Raw genomic sequence first — 16,733 nt, 5'->3', positions numbered from 1 at the left:
GCCCAGCTTGTGCATTGGGGTAATTGCTGGAGTTTAACCAACAAAAAATACACAGCTCGTCATTGAGCCCATTGTTAGTTTCAAGTGGGCAGTTAAATGAAGGGTAGACTTGAAGGAGTGAAGGGACAGGGTAGGACAGTGGAATTGAATGAACACCTTATTCTGAGAGCTGGGGCAGATTCAAAGTCCCGACATGGGGTTTAAACCGACAAATTCAGACATGAGAGTGGTTCTGACTAAGTCAGGCTGGCGCTACAAATTTCAGAAGTTGAGATCAAATGGTCTGAGAGGCAAACTGTCTGTTGCTGAAATTCATGGATCTGTATCTGACTGAAGCAAGAGACACCGTACCGTTGCTAATTTTAATGATTTCTGGTAGTTGATAAACATCAACTGCTGAGCATCACATTGAGGCAATGAGCAGGAAATACATTGCCAAATGAGGTTAGATTCAGTGTGTTAGTCAAGCCACAGACTGTAACAAATTGGTTACTAGTTCCAAACATTCACAAAATATTGCTCCGCACATACAGAATTTAAAGAAATCAAGAATAACTGTAGCAAAACGGAATACACAGTTAAAACGCGGTTAAGGGTCTCAGAGATCAGAGAGTACCAGAGGCACAAGGAACAATACAGAAGGTCACCCTGAGCAGTCCTCACAGGTAGACTCTCCCACCCCCGCAGATACTATAACTCATTTCCGATCCCATTCAGAGATAATGCCAGCTTCAGCTGTATGGTTTTTGTGCCAGCAGAGTAGTCAGCTTGATCTTGCCGTCCATAGAAGCTGTCAGGCAGGTACCACAATCCAACGCTGTGCACCAGTCCACAGTGACCACTGGGGCTCTGTGCCCCCCCAGTGACAGGCAGCTCTCCAGACTTCCCTCTGCTCCCGCCAACTGCAAGAGAAATCAGTCCAGGGTTTACAATGGGCTCTGGAACCATTTCAGAGTGGTCAGCAATTAACCCTCAACATGCACAGATACCTCGCTGTTCCCCCCAGCAGACAGCTCCCCTCCCCACCAACCGACACCTCCCCTTCCCCACCAACAGGCAGACATCTCACCATCCCAGCAGACAAACGCCAGCCCCCCCACACCCACCAACAGACATCTTCAGTTGATGAATCAATGCCTGACCTTGTGAATGATTCCACCGGTAGAGGAGCAGGTGAGGACATAGTTCCCCTCTGAATCAAAGGCAAACAGTCTTCCTCGCGGTACCTGGACCTGTCTGTAGCCACTGTATCCTGACAGCACAAAGGGGCCGATGGCATCAGCCTGCACCACACATTCGGAAACCTTCTCTCCACTCTTATGGATGTTCCACTGAATGAACTAGGTCAGGGAGAGAGTAAAGCAGTCATGGGACTCTGCACATGGCAAGTGAAATCACTCACAAAATACACTTGAGACCTGCCATCAGCATCCAGAGAATCCCATTTGAGCAAGGCACAATACAGTATGTGTGCAGCCAATTCCTGCGGTAATAGAAATGGGGAGTGGCACAAGAGGGTGAACCAGGGAAAGAGAGAGAGAGAGAGCAAGGGAGAGCTAGGAAAAGAGAAAGAGGGAGCCTGAGAGGGCGCTGGGGGGAGAGAGAGCGAATAACGTGTGAGGGAGAGCTGGAAAGAGAGAGCATGAGCTGGGAAGAGATAGAAAGAGACAAAGCGAGAGATGAGCCGGGGAGAGAGAGCTTTCCCCCACCCGCCAAAAGGATAGTCACTAGTTAGCAATTTGACATCTGACAAACATGGGGTTGAGCCCTCGCTGGGTGGGTGGCAGGTCAGTACCAGCTGTGACCTACCTTCCCATCTTCCCCAATACTGTAAACCGAGTTTTCATCATAGCTGAACTCCACGGAGTAGACCTCCCCAGAGTGAGAGTGCCAGCTCATGGCACAGTCATACCTCTGCATATCTGAGGGAGAACAGAATAAACTCAACCCCACATGTTACATACTCAATGGGAAGATTTTAAATAATAATCCTTACATTTGATACAGCGCCTTCAGGTTAGGCTGACATCCTAAAGAACTTCATAACCAACTGTAAAATGTAGTGACTGTGTTTTGTGGGCAAACACTGCAGCCAATTTGCCCCAGCAACATCCCACAAACAGCCATGAAGTTAGTGACCAATTGTATCTGGAGGATTGTTGGCCAAAAGTTTTACAAAAGTACCATGGGATGTTTAAAGTCCATCTGAACAGGCACGGATGGAGTTCCGGTTTAAAGTCTCATCCAAAGGATGGCATCTCTAACAATGCAGTGCTACCCCAGCACTACACTGGAGTGTCACTTTAAACTATATGAGTTCCAAGTCCCTGACATGGGTCTTGTTATCCCAATCTTCTGACTGAGAGGCTAGAGTGTGAGTGACCGAGTCAGGCTGACACCAAGTAGGGTTCTTACTGTTCTAGGTTCATTAAAATATTCCTTTATTTTTCTTTATGAGTCGTATTTTCTCGATCACTTCTGTAGAGGAAAAAAAAGTCTATTCCTCGCAAGAGACATGTCTGAGCGAGCCAAACCCCTGCCAGTGAAGCAAACGCCTGTTTGCATCAGCCTGGCAAGTCAAAGAGCCCTTTGATGCCCCAAGAGAGATCCCCATCTTACCAAAGAGCCTGATAATGCCGTCCGCAGCCCCAGTGACTAGCAGGTTTCCATTGTGGTTGAAAGCTGTACAGTTGATGGCAATGGGATCAGGATCCAGACAGAACAGATGCTGGAGACAAAACACAGAAGGATTGTATTGTGCGCTAAGCCCAACTCGTTGGAAATCTTAAATACTTTGCGAAGCAACAACAATTTGTATTTAATATATAGAGTCCTTCACATAGGGTAGTGTCTCAGACCACACCTCCAGCAAATATCACAGCTTCAGTCTAGTTGAGTGTTTAATGTGGTGAGGTTCTGTGAGCTTTAATTCATTAACCCCCGGACCAACAAGCCCAGTGTCAGACTGTTGGCTGTGTAACCTGAATACAAACAATGACCATCATGAAGTTGGGACAAGCATTCATAATTAGCCTCCCCACCGCTACCTCTAACCCTCCCCTTCCTAACTGCCACCTCTTCTCCTTTCTCCGGCCTGACCGCTCCCCCCCACTCCCGACCGCCCCTCTCTTCCTCCCCCCACAGTTAGCACAAGACAAACCTCGTACTCAAAGCACCTAGTCAGATGAGCCTGGTCCATACCTGCTGTTTCATGGTCTTGGTGTCCCAAAGAAGCAGTTTCCCTGGAACCAGATTCAGTCCCTTTCCTCCCGTCTCCAGTACCGTTCCTGTCCGTATGCTTGGAGCTGCTGAGCAGCACACAAACGACATGCCACTGGGACTGCACGCCAGGGATAAAATTCTGGGAAGCAGAAAGGGAGAGACTCATTAGTGTGAACTAGGATTCTGTGCAGAATTCTTTCTCCTTCTAACCTTTGAGTTAGGAGGTTGTGGGCTCAAATCTCTCATAGGGACTTGAACTCACATAGTCAAAGCCAACATTTCAATGAGAGTGCGGAATTGGGGGGGGTGATTGTTTTAGTTTTAGTGTCCCAGTGCAACCACCATAAACATTTCCACCATGGCTCTAGTTCACACAGTCCATCCTGTCTAAATAGCGCCCTTAATGTCTCAAAGCGCTGCACAGTAGACGCTGAGCAAGGGATGGCAGAAGTGACCATAGGTGCGGTTGAAGACCTAAGCCTTAAAATAAGATTTGAAGTCAGATAAAGAGAAGTTGAGGCTGGGAGCTCCAGAAGTTAGAGGTGCGGTGACAGATGGTGGCACAGAGGGGGACAGACTACTATTTGCTATGTAAATGCAAGCAGTTATATTGTAAAGGGGGTACTGTGTGGCTATTATACAGGGAGCTCCACTGAGCTGTGTAATAGGTGGTAAGATCTTGCCTGGGACAGGACTCATCAATGGTCAGTTCATAGAGACTCTTCTTAGCTTCAGTATCGTACAGACGAACGATTCCCACTGCACTGCCCAGCAACAACTGCAGAAAGTGAACACATTGAAAACGCCAGCATCAACACACAAGTAAAGCTTCCCTTGGTCAACAGGCATTTGCTCCTCCAAGAAGTTGTCCTTCCTAATCCAATCCCAATTCTCTGCTCTTTACCTTCTAATCCCTTTAATTGGCGTCGGCTTGTCCAATGTTTCAAATTGGTTCCAACAGAAGATCTTCCAAACTTCTGCTTTTACTTCAGCAGTCCCAACCGGGATTGCTATTATTAGTTATCTTGACTTAGTCTCCTTTGTTCTTGACAGCAGCATTCAGTGTGCCACCAATAGCACTGTGATATAGCTAGCAGAAGCCGTCATTCAGATGCTTCCCAACCATCCAGAGCGACCGAGAAAAACTGCTACGTCCCCATCACTCCCCACTGTCACACGCACATCCACGTCATTCTCCACTCTTAAATCGCACTAAACTGCTGAGTATTTTATTCTATCAAACATTCGGTAAGAAAGAGAGCACATGAGAAAAGCAGCAGCAGCTCCTCACCAGTCGGTCTGGCTTTGTGGCCCACTCCAAGGAAAGCAATGGTGACTTGGACATTATGGTGGCCTTGGTCTGCATTGGGGGCGTTAAAGACCACACTTTGACGACTCCATCGATATCCAGACTGGCCACTCTCCTCCCAGAGCAATCCACCCTGCAGCACAAAACATTTTTAAAAGCAGTTACTCAGATCATCTCTGGTAACGTACAAATCATCAGCACAGGGAGAGGCCATTCATTCCACTCTCACTCTCCAGAAGTGGATCTCTTTCTCGAAAATTATCTGTCTCTCTCTCCCCTAAAAGTGGATCCCTCTTGGAAGTGAATCTCTTCCTCTCTCTAGCAAGGCGATATCTTTCTCTCTCCACATAAAGTTGATCTGCCACTTATCACTAAACACTCTTCTACGCCCAGCTTTCTCTCTCCCTTCTCACCCTTCCTCCCTCTACCCCTGCAACTTGTGATTTCCCCTTTCACGCCTCGGGCCCACCAACACCTTTCTCACCTGCAGTGCATGATGGAGGAGTGGTGCTCTGCATACTCTTCCTGACTCAGGACGATGAACGGCTGCTCTGCCTTCCCTGTCTCCAAGCAGGATTTCACTGGTTTTGTTGGAGAGTCCAGTTGATCTGAAACCACCTCAGGTGTGCCTGGAATCTCAGGCTCTGAGCTGGCACCCTCGGGACTCTGCCAACAGGGAGAGGCACACGTTCACTCATGACAGAATCATAACATTATACAATCTTGTCCAGCTAGATGTTTCATTTTATTATTATTTTATTTGACCTTTACTGTTTGTAGCCAGAAAAGCAAAGATCTCCTGCACAGAAGAGGGCCTTTCATTTGTGCCACCGTGAACCTGAATGTTACAAACTGGGTCATCTCCTATGTCTGATGATTGGAAGGAAATGTATCCAGGAGTTGAACTCACCAAAAAACCTGGACTAAAAGAACCGAGCTATGAAGAGAGGCTTGACAGAATGGACTTATACTCCTTAGAGCAAAGGAGGTTAAGGGATGATTCACATACACATAGATTTACATATTTGATTGAAGTGTATAAAATAATGAAAGGGATTGACAGGCTAGAGAGTGGAATCTCTAGTAGAGGGATCGTTACAAGGGGCAGAACCTGAAACTCAAGTGAGCCAGGACGTTTAGAGCTGAGGTCAGGAAGCGTTTCCTCACACAGAGGGCTGCAAGGATGTGGAGCACTCGATCCCAGAGAGCTGTGTAGGCACAATCAATAGGAATGTTTAAACGAGAGAGACTTGGCTAGTAGAGGTATTAAGAGATATAGTGAACTGGGGCACTGGGATTATGAAATTGAATATACTGGTGAAATTCATTGGCTTCTTCCTGTTCCTGTTTTCCTTTGCAATCCTTCGGAAAAGAGAGAGAGAGCTTTGTGCTGTCATGCGCTTTCTGTAGATCCAAGTTGTTAAAAGACACTCTGCTAACACAGGACCCAGGCCCCGGTACATACTTTTTGCCACGTGCCCAAATAAAAAGAATCTGCTAGCAGTGCCCTAACCTGAACTGTTGCCTTGCACTACGTTGGCTGGTTCAGCAACTGTCCGGTGCCATATCAAGTGGACTGAAACTGAGCCACACTAGGCTCTCCTGAGGATCTCGGCTGTTCCTACTTTACCTGGAAGGCAGGTTTGGATAAGAGCTCCTTCCGTTCCTTCTCGTGCTCCTGCTGCCTCCTCTTTCGCTGCTGGACGGTGCCAGGATCGGCGCCTGCGTTCGGCTGCAATTTGCCATCTTTGGCAGCTGCGGTCAACTCTTTGACTTTGATGGGCTAAAGTTTGTGGAGAAACAACAATCAGCGCCATCCTGCACACGTCGGTGGGCTCCTGCTGCACTTTGCTCTCTGTCCTATTCTCGTCCAGGGCTGCGCAAAATGCTCTCGCTAACTGCCGCCTGATATCTTCGGTTTGTTATAAGCCTTGCATTTGACACAGTGCCTTATCAATGTCTCAAAGAGCTTCAAAGAATATACTGTAAAGTCAATTAACTATATTTTGCAGGAGAAATGTTGTTTAGGAACTGCTGGACTCAGATAACCACCCGACAGACTGCCACACCAAGTGACACCCACAGAAACATTCTCTGTGTTATCTCATCCAGGACCAGCAAGTCAAACCACAAGGTGGAAACACACTAGAAGGAACACAATAGAAGGAACACATCTCAGCTATACATAATATTAGTATCTGAGGCACACAGTCTGCTCCATTAACGTGTGGTTGCTTCCCTCTTCTGTTCACTGGCATGAATATAATGAATATAGCACCGCAGTTCATCTCTCCAACACCCTGCTCTCACCAGCGGGTCACTGTCTGCCTTTCTTAGCAAAGGAGACAGTCACAAACTCCACCCCAAATCCAAACCACCAATATCAACATACACCAGACTTATCCGTGAATACTTTCAATAACACCCCATTCCCAAGCAATCGTGCACGTATTCACCCCCTCGGAGAAAAGTGGCTCAATCTGAAATCTGTTCCACTCTGAACGTGAAACAGCGGCTTCAGTTGTGAACTTAATGACTGCATGAAACATGCAACTGGACTCCACCTCATCAATCCTGAGGGTCCTGAAATATGATCACTTCTAAATCTGATTTTCTCCACTGGAAACGCACCATCAAGGATTTAAGATTTTCAAAAACCAATTTGGTTGCCATGGCTGCACCCGCTTCCCTGCTCCGAACCCAGTGATCGCTGGAATCAGATCTGGTCAGAATCCTGCAATTTCGGTCCCAACAGCGTTGTGTACAGTCTATCACTTCCTTTGAGCCCATCTCTTGATGTAGAAATCTTGCTCACTCTCCTCATTGCTGGCACACTCTGTGTTGATGGAATCAATGAGCTATCTGCAAGTTATCCCCAGATTCTTCTCCTGGGTTGTGTCCTACTGTTTCTAGTGTTAAGTGTACATTTCCACTGCTCACTTCCTAGTCAGTCTCATCACTTTACCTTCATCTATTTGTCAATCCACTGTGTACTCCACCAAGATCCCTCAATATCCAGTTCACTTGCTTCCCGTTAGCAACAATTATACAATTTCACTTTATCAGCAAATGTACACTTTTTTTGTCTCCAATCCCAAGCAGTTTCGATGCAATTGAAGAAATCCCAACATGCACCCAAGGTACCCAAATTATCTTTCACGTAGAATAACCATTTTGTGCCCTTCACTAAGAAGGGCAGAAGGAGACAACAGTGAATTTATAGATGTTGACCAGAGACACACGTTTAAGAGGGCTTTGGAAGCAGGGAGAGAAGCAGCAAAGGGATTTGTGGCGAGAGTTTAGGAGTGAGGTTATGGGCACCAAGAGTGAAAAGGAATCTGAAGCTCATTCAGCAGATGAGAGGCAAAAGAGTGGAGGAAACGGGGGCAAAGAGCCGAAGAAGATGTCCAAGATCAAAAATATTGATCAAATGGGTGTCTAAAGTAACCATGCTTAAGAGTATCCAAACCAGATGAGTTCCATGCATGCCATCTACAAATCGAAATTTCCATGTCTCGAATGGAACACACTCTCCCAATTGGGGTAACTGCTGGAGTCCAACCAGCTAAAACCGCATAGCTTGCCATTAAGAGTACTGCCTGGCAAACTTTCCTGCTATTTGTCCACCCTATCTGTTAAGGCTTACCTCTCTGCATGCCAATCAAAGTGGCTACCAAGTCCTGGATATATGAAGGGGTGTTCACAAACCTGGGCTGCAAATAATGCCTTTCAGCAGCTGTCGTCTCAAAGTCGCCTCATCAGCTATTTGATGGACATCTGATTTCAATGCGGTGGGAGGACTTCACAGGTCCCTTGTGACGTGGCAGCCACTTGATGTTCTTAAGATCCACATTTAATACACCAGCTGGCTAATCCATCGTACTTCATCGTACTTTGGGTGTAGGTTTTAAGACTTTTTGATGTAATCATGTGCATTCTGAAAGGTTTATTTTGCAACAAAATTAGTTCTGTCTTTTCACCTGATTGTTGGAGCTGTCTTTCTTTCCTGAGGCCGCAGGGCTCTGTGGCAGTTGTGACGAGCCTGTGTGCAGCGAGCTCTTTAATGGGACCTTTTTGTTCTGCAGGAGAAATGACGAGAGGAACGAGCCTGCTTTTGTCTGAGACAGCGACAGTGAGCCCCTCTGACTGGACAATAAGTCTCTGAAAATATATAGCATTGCATGGTGAAGATAATAATAATCCTCGCATTTGATATAGCGCCTTATCATGTCTTTGAGATGTCTCAAAGCTCTTCACAGAATAGATTGTAAAGTGAGTTGACAGTATATTTTGTGGGTGAAATGGGGCAGCCAATTGCACAAAGCAGTGTTCCACAAGCAGTCGTGGATTGAAGTGACCAATTTATTATTTTTTTGGGGGAATTATTACCCCCGGAAAAGCCATCCGTCAATCGACTAACAACTGGGTTCCTACTTACTGCTAGGTAAATATTGTCCAACATTTCGATCTGCTGGGAATTGAACTCAGGTCTCTCGCTTGCGAGGCAAGTGCTCTAACCACTGAGCTACAGGATGCTAAGTGTTAGCAGGGCTGATGTGACTGAGTGACCTACTAACCCTCAGCCAAGTTGACCAAGTAAACGACCCTGACCTTGGCCAGGCTACAAAAGTGGCTGGCTGACTGATTGAATGAGGATGGACTGACCGATCTCGACTGGGCTGGCCTCCGCAAACAAACAACTTTATCGATCAACTGACTGATGTCAGTTGAGCAGGTCCAAGAAAGCGACCTTGGCCATGCTGGGATGAGTGACTGATCTCAACCAGCGTAGCAGGTGGCAAACCTACAATTTGCCCCTAGGCAAGGGGCATAAAAACAGACAAAAACAATCAGACAAACATAAAAACAAGGGAATAAAACAGATAGGATTCCAGGTGCTGATCATTGTTTTCAGACTCCTACATACATCAGGAAGCATTACCTGGTGAATGTAGCCCAGCAACTCATAGGAGGTAAAAGGCTTGCAGGAAAGGAGAAACCTAAGGGGGAGAACAGCAGCAAAAATACAAAATGGACTATTCTGACGTTCAGCACGGAGCTGTTAAAACAAGCCAGTTAAAATGGACATTAAAAGTCCTTGGCACTATTGGAATAGAGAAGAGTATCATGGCCAACAATCCCCCATTTAGAATTTCGTCATTCACGTCATAGCCATTACAGGGATGTTGCTGTGCAATTGTGACCTGGTTGACCATCTCCCCAGACAAAATCACACATTCGCTTCCTGGTTGTTTGTGGGACGTTGCGATTTACAAATTGGCTGAAGCATTCACCTACAAAATACACTTTATGGTAAATCACATGAAGTGCTTTGGGGCATCCTCTTGGCTTGATAGGTGCTGTACCAAATACAAGGATTACTATAATAAATAAGATGTTCAAATGGAATCAAATTCAGCGAGAAATGATTTAATCCTTGGGATGTAGATGGTTAGGATGTTTATTGCCTGTTTTCTGGTGTAAGGAGAATCCACTACTGATTGACTGCCTTTTACTTCCGGTACTTACAATTCCGTGTCTCCAAGACGGTCCATGTTTTGTACGTAGTTGGGCAGTTTATGTTGGATCATCTCCTCTGGTTTCTTCATTTTTTGTTCAGTTTGCATAGCAAACAGCTGCATAGAAAGAGGGAATGGCACTCAGTGATCAAAACACCTTCAAACACGCCAGCCTCAGACTAAACTTGGAACTAACTAACTTATTTCTAAGTTAATAAAGAGTCTGTGAAGTGCACAACCGTGTGAGACAGAGCAATTTGTTGAATTAGTCTAGTTCATTCACTTCACGGCCTTTGGTTTAAGAGATTTATTTGGCCACCGATCACTTTCTGGCATTATGGTCACTAAGATGGTTCGTTCTGTTATTTTGTGTTCCAACTTGGTTCAGTCGGGAGGACGTCCCAAAGCACTCTCGCCCAAATCAGAAAGTTGTGGGTTCAAACCCATATGGGGATTTGGAACTCATAGTCTATGCTGACACTCCAATGCAGTGCTGGGTGGTCGGGAGGGTGGGATCCTCCTGACGTGAAAGGCGCTACACAAATGTAATTTTGTTGTTGCTGCATTGTTGGAGGTGCAGTCCTTCAGATGAAACATTAAACTGAGGTCCATCTATGCCTATTCAGGTGGACGTTAACGATCCAATGGCACTATTTGAAAAGAGAACAGAGTTTCTCCCAGTGTCCTGCCCGACAAACCTACAAATAAAATTGGTCATTCACTTTATGGCTGTTTGTAGGGCATTGCTGTGCGCAAATTAGCTGCTGCATTCGCCCACTTTCGCCTATCCTGTGAACTGCTTTGAGATGTCAGGACGACATAAGGCACTGTACCAAATGCAAGGATTATTGTTATTATCGTGGAGTCCTGTAGCTTAGTGGTTAGAGCGCTTGCCTCGCAAGTGATTCCCAGCAGGGCGAAATGTTGGGCAAGTTTCCTTCTACACACACCTCTGTTTACCTAGCAGTAAGTAGGGACCCAGTTGTTAGTCGATTGGTGGATCACTTTTCCGGAGGTAATAATCTCTTCCAAAAAAAATAATAATTTGGTCATCAATTAGTTATCGCATTTTGCCCACAAAATATACAGTCAATTCACTTTACAGTATAGTCTGTGAAGTGCTTTGAGACTTTCAAAGACTTGATGAGGCGCTATATCAAATGCAAGGATTATTATTATTATTACCTCCTGCCCACTCACCACAAAATCCACAACCACCCCCAAACCCTGGCCTGTTCCTAAACTTTTAGAGATTCAACAAAATCCTGCCTAATAGACCAGTTACTTCTTTCTAGGAAATGTCCAATTGAACTGTTGTGCCAAGAAGCGGCAAACATTGACAAAAGAAAATAATGCGCCAAGTGGCACATTTCTATGGTTTAAAAGTAACAGAATCCTACAAATGCAGACTCCTGAGTAACACTGACTAGTAGGAACTGTGACTCGTGTTAGAATCTGAATCTTAAGACTTGACAGGAATTCACAGGATTATATAATAAACACCTGTCTAATGAACACCACAAATTAGAGCCTGATAATATTTCCAGCCCTACAAGATATCACACTGGATCTTTTGTAAAAACAAAAACTTGCATTTTCTTTTTCCTTTTAATCATAAAACAAATTTACAGGGCAGCTGGAGGCCATTTGGTCCATCGAGTCTTCACTGGGTCTCAAAACAAAGTGAACTTTCAACTCCACCAGCCTGCCCCATGCCCAAACCCCCTTCAAGCCTCTCATCCTTGCATTTGGTAGAGTGTTATTTCATGTCTGGAGGACGTCACAAATCGTTTTACAGAATCTACTGTCAAGTGTAGTGCCTGTACTTTGCAGGCAAATGTTTTGATAAGTGTAGAATCTGCAATCATACATCCATGATTTCTGCTCCCTGTTCCTTCCCCTTCCACCTCCCCAACATTTGATTCAAGGGAGCTGTTTTGGTCTGACACACGAAAACCCATCACCATTCTCTTCCAAACCCATCACCCGAGTTTACAAACTATGTGCATGGAAATTTCTCCGCGTCTGGCATGTAATACACTCTCTGCCTGGAGGGACGCACCTCGCTTATCTAATTTCGGAGATTATTTGGCCCAAGTTGGTGAGAAGCAAGGCTGGGAGACCCCAGAGTATGAATTCAGACAACTGCAGCAATTTATCCAGGTAAAACCAGCGCATCATCATTGAGAGCACTAAAGTGGCAAGCTTGTCCAGTTGGGTCCAGCTGTGAAGAAAAGGACAGCATTACCTTCTGAAGCAGGCTTTCATTTTCTTCCTGCAGTTGCAATGTCCGCTGCATTTCTGCATCAAAGTTCAGTAACACAGGAACGGGTGATGTAAAATTAAAGAAATCAAAGTACATTAAAGGCAAGCTTATGGTCCCGCTTAATGACAATCTTGAAAGTAAACCTCCAAGTTCCTGGACACAGTTAATGAAATATATAGGTCAGCTGCCCAGCACTCAGTCCCCTACTCATTAAGATAACGGTAACCTTGGAGTTTGTCCAGTGATGGTTGACAAAATTAATACTAGGCCTAAAGGGCTAAGCTATGATGTGTGGATTGGGTTTATATTGGTTATAGCAGAGGTAGTTAATAGGTGATTTGATTGAAAATAAAATAGGTTAGACAGTGGATGACTCTTCCCTCTGGTAGAGAGATCATTACAAGGGCTAAAGCCTTAAACTCAGAGCCAGGACGGTTAGAGCTGAGATCAGAAAGTGTTTCCTCATACAGAGGGTTGTGAGCACATGGAACTCTCCATTCCAGAAAGATTTAGATGCGGAATAAATGGGGATGTTTAAAAAAGACAGAGACTTGGGTAGTGGAAGTATTAAGGTGAAAGGAATGTGACATTGGGATTGAAAGATTAGGCAAGACCTAATAAACAGGTTTTTGATGGGATGTATGGCCTCGTTTTTGGAAGCAAACAAACCCTCCTCTTCGCTCGTACACAAGCCTAACATAACATAACATGCAGGAGTAGGTGATTCGGCCCTTCGAGCCTGCCCCGCCATTCAATCATGGCTGATCTTCTAATCTAACTCCAGCTAATAACCTGACCCTGCCTTAGCCCCTTTTGCAATAAGAAATCTATCTATCTCAGTCTTGAATATGTTCAAGGACTGAGCGTCAACAACCCTTTGGGGGTAGTGAGTTCCATACATTCACCACCCTTTGAGTGAAGAAGTTCTCCCTCAACTCAGTGCAAAAGGGCTGGCCTCTGATTTTAAGGTTGGGACCCCTGGTTTTAATTTCTCCAACCAGGGGAAACAATCTTCCACTATCTACTCTATCATGCCCTTTGATGATCTTATAGGTTTCTATAAGACTCCCTCTAATTCTTTTATATTCAAGCCTCTCTCTCTTCCCCCCTAATGAACGTATCCCCCTCCCACACTAACAGACATCGCCAGACACACAAAGGATATGCATGCACTGGAACAAGACGCTTAGGAAGTTGTGCAGTGACACCAAGAAGGTCTCTGCCCACTGTTTAGAGAAGTAGGTGGCAAAGCCTGGGTTGGTCTCTGGGTTTGGAACAAAGGGGAGAATAAACCACTCCTTCCACTCCGGCTGGTTCTGCAACTCCAAGGCCAGTTTCTGGAAGAATTCCTGTGTTTTATCAATCCTGTTTGTCTGAAACAACCAAAGGAAATTTATCGTACCAGAACCGTCAACATCATTCATTTACGCAGTGCCCTTCACTCTTTCGTTCATTGGGGGTTCAAGCTTTCTCAATGTCACTTTGGAGACCTGAGAAGTCTTTGCTCCCAGAAACAAAGTACTGCGATAGGTGGCAATAGAGAACTTGCTCCAAATGCTCGTCTTGCAAACGGAGAATTATAATTAGGGGTCAGCCTGGCTCAGACATTCTCACTCTCATCTCTCAGTCAGAAGGTTTAACCTACCCACTCACCATTGGTACCTGGATCTCATACAGTTCAAGTTGACACTCTAATGCAGTGCTGGAGGGAGTACTGCATTATCAGAGGTGCCAACGTTCGAATAAAACATCATCTATCTGTGCTGCTCAGGTGAACGTTAAAAGGTCACTGCCAATAATACCTTACTCCCCCACTTGATAAAATCAGTCATTCACTTCATGGCTGTTTGAGAGACATTGTTGTGGTGCAAATTAGCTGCTGCGTTCATCCACAAAATATAAGCACTACACTTTACAGCGACTCGCATGAAACACTTTGAAATGCCTTATTATTAGAAAGCCTGTATCTGGAGGTACCTGGGCAGTGTGGATCAGGTAGTAGCGGTATAGGCTGGTCTTCAGCTTGTTGACGGTGTGACGATACACGTCTTCCAGCCGTCTGAAGAGCCTGTGTTCCAGATAGTTCCAATAATCCTGCAGGCCATTCAGATCATAATTCTGAACTAAATACTGCAATTGCTCGACAATCCTATCAACCTGTATATAAAAACACAAAGTCGCAAGTCACTCAATAGGACACAACACACACAAAATTCCCCCGTACTCAAAAAAAAGTCACCTGTAAACTGTACCTGGTGTGCAATTCAGAGATAGTATCTGCCTATTCAGTGAATATTAACGATCCCACAACATTACTCAAAGAGAAGGGAGTTTCTCTATCCCATTGCCCTGGCCACAATCCCCCAGATAAAATTGTTGATTCACTCCATGGCTGCTCGTGGGACATTGTTGCGTGCAAATTGTCTGCTGCAATTACCTACAAAAAATAGTACACTACACTTAATGCCAATTTTAGATGTCCTCTTGATGTGCTGTATCAAATATAAGGATTTATTATTATTTTAGTAACTTACAAATAAAACATATAATACGTGGCTTTTAGGCCGGCAGGACTTCTCAAAGTGCTTCATAGGATTTACTGTAAAGTGCAGTGACTGTGTGTTTTGTGGGCAAATGCAGCAGCCAATCTGCACACATCAATGTCCCACAAAACGTAGGCCAGGACACTGGGAGAGAAACTCACTTCTTTATTCCAATAGCGCTACGGAGCTTTTAACACCCACCTGAACAGGCACAGATACATTTTGAAGGATGGCACCTCTGACAAAGCAACACCCCTCTTTCGATCCCCCCCTCTACCAGTACTGCACTGGAGTGTCACCTTAGACTATGTGAGTTCAAGTCCCGACATGGGGGTAGGGGATCTGCCAAGACCTTATAAATAAATATTGACGAATTGGGCTGAATGGCCAATTTTCATGCCATATCGTCGTGAGACATCACCCCGACGTGAAAGGTACTATACCAAATGTAAGGAATATTATCATTTGCAAAAACAGAAGGTACAGGCTTGATGGCCTTCTGTTCTCGCCCCCAATCTTCGTATGAAATGCTACCAAAGCTGTGACGAAAAGTGATTGATGAACCTCCATCGCAGTTGCAAACCACGTACTGCACTCACTCGAAATCCCTTTTCCTTGTCCACTTTGCGCTCAACCTCGAAGGCTTTGGAGGTGCTGGTGAAACCTCGGTGAAAGAGGTACTCCCGGACAAGCTCGTCCGTGCGCTCCACTGCCGCCGGCCATACCTCAGCTCTCGGGTCCCACGTGAAGACAGAGGTTCATACAGACTGTGTGAGACACATGGACATAAGAAAACATGTCACAGGATTCTCTCACACTCACCCCCTCTCTCACACACACGCTCACCCCCTCTCACACACACACACTCACCCCCTCTCACACACACACACTCACCCCCTCTCACACACACACTCACCCCCTCTCACAAACACACACACACTCACCCCCTCTCACAAACACACACACACTCACCCCTCTCTCACACACACTCACCCCCTCTCTCACACACACACACACTTACCCCTCTCTCACACACACTCACCCCCTCTCACACACACTCTCCCCCTCTCACACACACTCTCCCCCATCTCACACACACTCTCCCCCTCTCACACACACACTATCCCCCATCTCACACACACACACACTCACCCCCTCTCACAGACACACACACTCACCCCCTCTCACACACACACACACTCACCCCCTCTCTCACACACACACACTCACCCCCTCTCACACACACACACTCACCCCCTCTCACACACACACACACTCACCCCCTCTCACACACACACACTCACCCCCTCTCACACACACACACTCACCCCCTCTCACACACACACACTCACCCCCTCTCCACACACACCACACACTGACCCCTCTCACACACACACCACACACACTGACCTCTCACACACACACCACACACACTGACCTCTCACACACACACACTCACCCCCTCTCACACACACTCACCCCCTCTCACACACACACACTCACCCCCTCTCACACACACACACACTCACCCCCTCTCACACACACACACACTCACCCCCTCTCACACACACTCACCCCCTCTCACACACACACACACTACCCCCTCTCACACACACTCACCCCCTCTCACACCACACTCACCCCCTCTCCACACACACACTCACTCTCTCTCACACACACACTCACCCCCTCTCACACACACTCACCCCCTCTCACACACACACACTCACCCCCTCTCACACACACACACTCACCCCCTCTCACACACACACACTCACCCCCTCTCACACACACACCCTCTCACACACACACTCACCCCCTCTCACACACACACTCACCCCCTCTCACACACACACACTCACCCCCTCTCACAC

At 46.1% G+C, this 16,733-nt stretch overlaps 1 protein-coding gene across 1 annotated transcript; it reads right to left on the bottom strand.

Moving 5' to 3' along the window:
- Positions 1 to 716: 716 nt before the first annotated feature.
- wdr91 (WD repeat domain 91) lies at positions 717 to 15,602 on the bottom strand (the record flags this gene model as incomplete). Its single annotated transcript, XM_007894610.2, has 15 exons — positions 717 to 902; positions 1,143 to 1,340; positions 1,810 to 1,922; positions 2,620 to 2,728; positions 3,202 to 3,361; positions 3,906 to 4,000; positions 4,514 to 4,664; positions 5,016 to 5,197; positions 6,162 to 6,314; positions 8,512 to 8,692; positions 10,061 to 10,167; positions 12,299 to 12,381; positions 13,482 to 13,689; positions 14,294 to 14,473; positions 15,459 to 15,602. Coding segments are annotated over 15 exons (2,235 nt in total), but the record flags the coding sequence as incomplete, so codon positions are not given.
- Positions 15,603 to 16,733: the final 1,131 nt, after the last annotated feature.

The sequence above is a fragment of the Callorhinchus milii genome, unplaced genomic scaffold (assembly GCF_018977255.1).
Source record: "Callorhinchus milii isolate IMCB2004 unplaced genomic scaffold, IMCB_Cmil_1.0 Scaffold5, whole genome shotgun sequence".
In the NCBI taxonomy this organism is placed as follows: domain Eukaryota; kingdom Metazoa; phylum Chordata; class Chondrichthyes; order Chimaeriformes; family Callorhinchidae; genus Callorhinchus; species Callorhinchus milii.
Note: the sequence above shows the minus strand (reverse complement) of the source record. Positions and strands in the feature narration are given on the sequence as shown.